This window comes from Rhincodon typus, chromosome 5 (genome assembly GCF_021869965.1).
Source record: "Rhincodon typus isolate 14 chromosome 5, sRhiTyp1.1, whole genome shotgun sequence".
NCBI lineage: Eukaryota > Metazoa > Chordata > Chondrichthyes > Orectolobiformes > Rhincodontidae > Rhincodon > Rhincodon typus.
In genome coordinates, this window is record NC_063336.1 from 99,997,394 (window position 1) to 100,004,409 (window position 7,016).

Here is a 7,016-nt window from a genome sequence, read left to right on the forward strand (position 1 = left end):
CCACCTCCCTATTTTCTGCATATAAACTGACGTTTTCCCAGCCACCATCAGTTCTGAGGAAGGGTCACCGGACCCGAAACGTTAACTCTGTTTTCTCCTCCACAGATGCTGCCAGACCTGCTGAGCTTTTCCAGCAACTTTATTTTTGTTCCTGATTTACAGCATCTGCGGTTCTTTCGGTTTTTATTTACTGACACTTATGGAATTAGGGAGCTCCCTTGCTCCCTCTGGTGCCTTCTTTACAAAAGTACAATGACACCATCCATCACAATTTCTAATCTGTCGAACACCCTTTAGCTAAAATGGCTAATGTTGCACTCTGATAAATTTGGCAATGATAACTTGTATGATACCAATATTATCTGCATTAGTTAAGTAATTAAGTTTCTTAATTGTGTTATCAAATATAAGTCAGGATTTACTTTGTTTCTGGTGGTTTTAGAGTTAACTTGCCTTTTTTGAAATTAAACAAATGTTTGATGGATATTTGCTTTTCAATGTATTCTCCATGCACTCCATGTACCATCCACTCTCCATTTCTCTCACTTTTATCCACAATTGTGGGATATTGGTTTTGAAAATGGTAACGTTCATGTTGTTCTGATGCCTTGCTCTAGAATTTGTGAAAACTGTCGGGTGTCATTATCACACATATTCTTTCACTATCTGTAAGAACTGTATAATTCTACTCAGCATCTCTCTTTTCTAATACCAATAGAAAACTAACACATGGAGGACCATGGGAAAAGACTAATTTTCTTTCCAAACCTATTTATTTTTCAGATCCTGTTTGCAACAGATGATTGGTTTGCAGCTGCAGAGAATCTTTTGAAGGTCAGCAGGATGGTTTAATTAATTTGCAAGTGGCGATTTGGGCAGTAAATTGAAATGGTCCATCTATATTTTTGCATACCACATTCTTAAATAATGATGCTTTATTGCATGTGTGTTTTGCTGCTGATAACTTTAGGCAAAATGTGCCATTTGAAAATAAATAGCATGTTATAAAAAACAAGGGTATGACTTAAACTTTTTAAAACTCTTAAATCAGATTTGTGACCAATGAGCCCCAAAAGAATTTTGAAATGATCGAAAATTGTGTACCATTTTCTACAATGGTCTGTTAGAAATTCCTTTTTACTACTTCAGTATGCAGAATTCACCCATCACTTGAAGACAAAAAGAACCATAAGTCAAGGAACTTTATTTCCTGCTGCTCAATAATAACTTCCATTTATATAGTACCATTAACGTGGAGAATGATCCTTAGCACATTACAAGACAGGTTGGGAGGGGAGGAGAAGATGGAAGCCAAGGAGACTTGGATCTTTGGTGGAATTAGGTTAGGAGGTTTCACAAAGTAGCATTGAGATGATTGAAGACTCTGCTATCAATAGTAAAGTCATGGGAAGTACTGATAATAAGGAGCATTGGGTGGGGAGGGTTTGATGACTCTGCGAAGGAGTGAGTTTTATTTTTTGTGCAGAGACCAAAGAAAGACAGTATTATAATCTGATAGGGTGTCTTGATTCAGAGGGAACCTTCTGAAAGTTATACCTACCCCACATTTAGAATCCATTTTTAAGAAATGGGCTGCCCTACTACTGCTGGCCTGTCCATGTTACATTGTTGCACTGGCCAGGTAATACTGGGGTTAATTGAGCTTCTTGAAAGTTCAATTAACTCCTGATTATTTACGTTTTGTGTATGGATTGCCCACCCTCCAAATTATGGGGATGATCTAAGGACCGTCTGGGAAGGGATCGGCTATTTTATAGTACACTCCCAGCTGAAAATACACTGTGCCCATTATATCCAGGCCCCTGTGTAATCTCATCCCCATTGAGTCTAATGAAATTCATTTCATGTGGGAATCTTCCAGATGACAATTCCATCCTATTAGTGTGGCTAGGTTTGAAATCTGATCGAAGAGAATTTCAATAATGCACTCATCCAGTTTCTTTGTCTCAAACTTTAAAACCAATAATTTAATAGCGAGAAGCGCCACAATGGAAAGCAGAAGATTTCACTAATTTTGGAAAATGGATGGATGGCTGGGAAACCAGGAGAAAACGAATTTCAGGTAAATAAAAATCTAACCCACATATTTAATTTTTAAGGTAACCTTATGATGTTTCTTTCAAGGATCTTAGTGAATGAAATGCCATAAAAATGACTCTGTTTAATTTGATATATATCAGACAGATGACAAATAAAGGCTTGTAGTTACACGTTGTACATTAGGATCAAAGCCCTTACCAGCCAATGAAATTGTTTTGAAGCTTAATCCCTGTTGTCTTGCAGGAAACACAATCACTAATTTTGACCACAACAAACTCCCACAAACAGCAATGTGGCATTGACCAGATAACCTTATTTAAGTAAGTGATGTTGATTGAGGAATAATTGTTGGCCAGGGCAATAGGGGATAACTCCCTTGCTCTCCTTTGGAGTGGGGTTGTGGGATCTTTTACATGCATCTGCACATTCAGATAGGGCCAAGGTTTAACAGTTCATTGAAAGACAACACCTCTGGAAGGCCATGGAGCACATCCCTGATTTTCATGCTCAAGGCTCAAGAGGGATTCATGTCTCAGAAGTGGGCATGTAACCAGATAAAAACCAAAAGAACTGCGGATGCTGTAAATCAGGAACAAAAACAAAGTTGCTGGAAAAGCTCAGCAGGTCTGGCAGCATCTGTGGAGGAGAAACAGAGTTAACGTTTCGGGTCCAGTGACCCTTCCTCAGAACATGTAACTCATGGACATGTAACCAGCTGAGTCACAGCCAACAATCCCTCTAAGCTGAGCGGTTGCACACGTGTGCAGCCACTCTGATATCCCATCCACAATGATTGGCTTTGGCCCACTGATCATTGCATTGACTACTGGTTCTGGCAGTCACTGCTGCGCACAAGCCTGGAGGCCTTCACAACCAGTAAGAAAATTATAGGGAGCTCAAGCAACAGCTGACACACAAACTATTGGCAACAGCCATGATATAAAATGTACCCATGCCCGTACTAGGAAAAACATATACTATGGTACACAGGCAGTGAAAGGGCCCTGGGGAGTGTTATAGAACAAAAAAATCTACAGGTTCATACACTCCTTGAACATAGAGTCACAGATAGACAGGGTGGTGAAGGAGTCTTTCAGCATGCTTGCTTTCATTGGACAGAGCATTGAGTATAGGAGTTTGGAGTCTTGTTGCAGCTGTACAAGACGTTAGTGAGGCCACATTTGGAGCACTGCGTGCAGTTCTGGTCACCCTACTATATTAAGGATGTTATTAAACTAAAAAAAAAGTGCAGAAAAAATTACTAGGATGCCACTTGGGCTAGAAGGTTTGAGTTATAAGGAGACGTTGGATAGGCTGGGACTTTTTTCCCTTTCCCCGAGGGAGTGACCTTATACAGGTCTATAAAATCGTGAGAGACATGTATAATGTAGATAGCCAACAGCTTTTCCCCATGGGAACACAGTCCAAAACTAGATGGCATAGATTTAAGGTGAGAGGGGAGAGATACAAAAGGGTTCAGAGTGGCAATTTTTTCCACACAGAGATGATAAGTGTCTGGAACGGGCTGCCAGCATGGTGGTGGAAGCGAGTACAATTTCATCATTTAAGAAACATTTAGACAGGTACATGGATGGGATAGGTATGGACAGATATGGACCAAATGCAGGGAAATGGGATTATTTTAATTTTGAAAATTTGGCAACATAGGCAAGTTAGGTTGAAGAGCCTGCTTTCATGTAGTAGACCTCTACGATTCTATGGTGAGTTCTCTATTAAGTAGGTAGGAAACGGGTCACCTCATGGCTCTGTTGGATACAGCTTTAGCAATTGTGGAATGGAACCAGACAAACCAGGAAAGGTCTGCCTTTGGTAAAACAAAGGATGTAAAACAAAGGACAGCGGATGCTGGAAATCTGAAGTAAATCCAGGAATCAGAACTGAAATCCTGAAAGAAAGGTAACTGGACTCAAAACATTGATTCTGCTTTCTCTGCTCAGATCTGTTGTGTTTCTCCAGCAATTTCTGTTTTTGCTTCAGTGTCTGTTGTTGGTCCTCGTTTGTGTTGAGCTGGCAGATCATAGCAAAGGATAGCACCTGAGACATGATGATGAACAAAAATAAACTCACTTAAAATGTGGGTGGTGACTGGATTAGGCTTAGCTGTGATATCTGCATGGTAAAATGGCCCACCAAAGCTGAATACATGAGCTCATACTTATGAAGAACAGCTATGTGGGTGCATTTGGAAAATACCTGGCACTTATCAGGCGTTTTTCCTGGCACAACCCAGTAACTTGAAGAAAGGAAAAGGAATAAAACTGGATAGGAGCAAAAGAGAATAAAAATTAAGTATTGCAGCAAAGACCTTTCCTGTTAGTTACACACAAGGCAAGGTGGGGTTGGTGTTAATCAAGCAGCAATTCATAATAACAAATTTATTAGCTGAGGTAAACTTGAGCCTGCATGATGGATTTGAAAGTTTCCGACAGGATGAATTGTCGATCTATACAAATCTAATTTTTCAGGATATTCAGGGTAAAAGCTGACTGAAGGGATTGAACCACATTCTTGTCTTTTAGAATGACCTGTCAACCCTGAGTTTGTTAGGACGAAACAACTTTTGGTTCTTCACCATTCTTTAACCATGTCCAGGATGTTCAGTTGGCAGTTTTGCAAGCCTTTCATTCTTCCACCATTAAACATAAATCGCCCCAGATATACCTCACTAACACATGCTATAATTTTATATACTTCCTCTCCTCTGCTCCTCTATTTGCTCTGACATTGTTGCCTCTATTGGCTTGCTCAATAGCCTTTCTTCTAGCAATCCTCATGGTTTTTCACAGCTGGATTTTCAAAATGGAAGACTACAGACTTGAATGCACCTTGTATATGATTGACTCGGCCTTTTTTTTAAATGCCTTGATATGTGAGATTTGATGGTTGGGCCAGCATTATTTTTTACCATCCCTAATTCCCTTTAGAGGGTGGTGGGAAGCTGTCATCTTGAAATTCTGCAGTTCTTGGAGTGGAAGAACACCTCAGTGCTGTTAGAAAGGGAGCACCAGAATTTTGACTCAATGACATTGAAGGAATTGCCACACATTTGACAGGACTATCTCGAAAAGAATGTAAAGTCTGCCTTTCTTTGGCCGAATCCCCCAATTATTTTATTATCATTTGGAGATTAAAGAGAGACCAAATTCTTCTCTCAAATTCACATTTCCTCTCTGATTCAATGTTTCCTCAGCTTGTTGACTCTCAGCTTCGCTGGCAAGACTGGAGCACACATGAACTCTATTATTTCATTGTTTTTTTCTTTTTTTTTCCTCCCCCTTCTTTTCTTCTGCTCAGATGCCAGCCAATGTATTGAGCATGGAAATGTCCCTTGTGTTGTGAGGCACATTTGCATGTCATACATTATTGTTTTAGTGACTTTGCAAGCAATTCTTCTCACAAACCACCGAGGAACACATTGTGATGGAACAGGTTCCATTCGACCAGTTCTGTGGGCGTAAAATTGGGGTCCAAGTTTTGGTCATTTGTGGAGTGTACATGTAGTATTTATCTTTAAAGAAATATATTTCCACCGGAAACAAACTTGGTATTAGTTTACAAAGTACAATTGATCTGATTAAGACAACCTTATTTTTCTTTATACTCCATTTATATTCTATTCAAGCATGAAGGAAAAGTCATCATAGTCCTACTGGACCATGGGGCTACTCTCTCGTTAAAGATTGTCATTTAAGCTGAGGGTGACCATGCCTCAAGAAAGGGGAGAAGTTGAAAAGGAGAGTTCTTTATGGTAACCTAAGCCAGTGTAGGAATTGAACCCACATCATTGGTGTCACTTTGCATTGCAAATGAGCCATCCAGCCAACTGACCAGAGGAGGTGGTGAAGACTGGTACAAGTACAACACTTAAAAGGCATCTAGGAGGGTGTGTGAATAGGGAGGGTTTAGAGGGATATGGGCCAAATGCCGGCAAATGGGATTGGATTATATTAGGCTATCTGGTCAGCATTGATGAGATGGACCGAAGGGTCTGTTTACATGCTGTACATCTCTATTACTCTATGTCCTATTCAAGTAGTTGGACTTTGGAGTTGTCTACTTTTATCCTTGGCCAATGCACAATTAGCCCTGATGCTGATTAAGCCACTAAGAGAATCCTTCAACTTGTGCTTCACATCTGATTTTGCTGCAGTTATTTTTTCCCATCAAGTGAACTAAAACTTATTCTTCAAACGTATATTCCATATTTGTACTTCATAGGTCATGACTGGTGTATTATCAAGCTGGGCGTGCCTGGAATCATACATGGATTTGATGTAGATACTTCTTACTTTACTGGCAATTATGCTCCTCGTATATCGATTGCAGCAGCAAACCTAAATGCTGGTAAGTAAGCAGCACATTATTAGACTGTATGGCATTCAGTGGTATTCAGGTCATATCTCAATTCCGCACAAGTGCACCAGATAATTTGCCTTTACCCCTCACAAACTTTACCCCCTTGTAAGCATTCAATAAGTGGGGTAGAACTAAGTGGGTCAGCAGATGGTTTTCTGCAGGCTTCTGCATGTTGGGTTGCTTGGAGGAGATTATAGATCAACCCTGATATCTCCAATGTATTTCTGAGCATTCTTTTGTCTCCCTTCAATCTTGCCTACTTGAAATGAAAAGTAATCTTGAAGTGACAATCTTTGCGGAGATTTGTCATACTAATGTCTTTGCTTGGTTCACTGACATATGTCATCAAGTAAACAAAACTTCATCCAAAACATAATTCACTCATCTCGTAGCTGTAGGGCATTCCACATCACTTTATAGCCAGTGAATTCCTTTTGATACATCTTTTTTCCTATGCTAAACATAGGAGACATGGTAACATGGACAAGTTGGTCCAAAAGGCCTGTTTCCATGCTGTAAACCTCTATGACTCTAAATACAGCAAGGTCCCAAAAAAAAGCACTTATTACCAGTTAACA

The 7,016-nt window shown here is 39.9% G+C and overlaps 1 protein-coding gene across 1 annotated transcript in view; it reads left to right on the forward strand.

Annotated features, from left to right (window-relative positions):
• allc (allantoicase) overlaps positions 1–7,016 on the forward strand; it is a 33,525-nt gene that overhangs the window by 8,771 nt on the left and 17,738 nt on the right. The window contains exons 3-5 of the mRNA XM_020516820.2: positions 784–834; positions 1,996–2,083; positions 6,301–6,426. Of these exons, the coding sequence (XP_020372409.1) occupies positions 784–834; positions 1,996–2,083; positions 6,301–6,426 (265 nt within the window). The remainder of the gene's footprint in view (positions 1–783; positions 835–1,995; positions 2,084–6,300; positions 6,427–7,016) is intronic.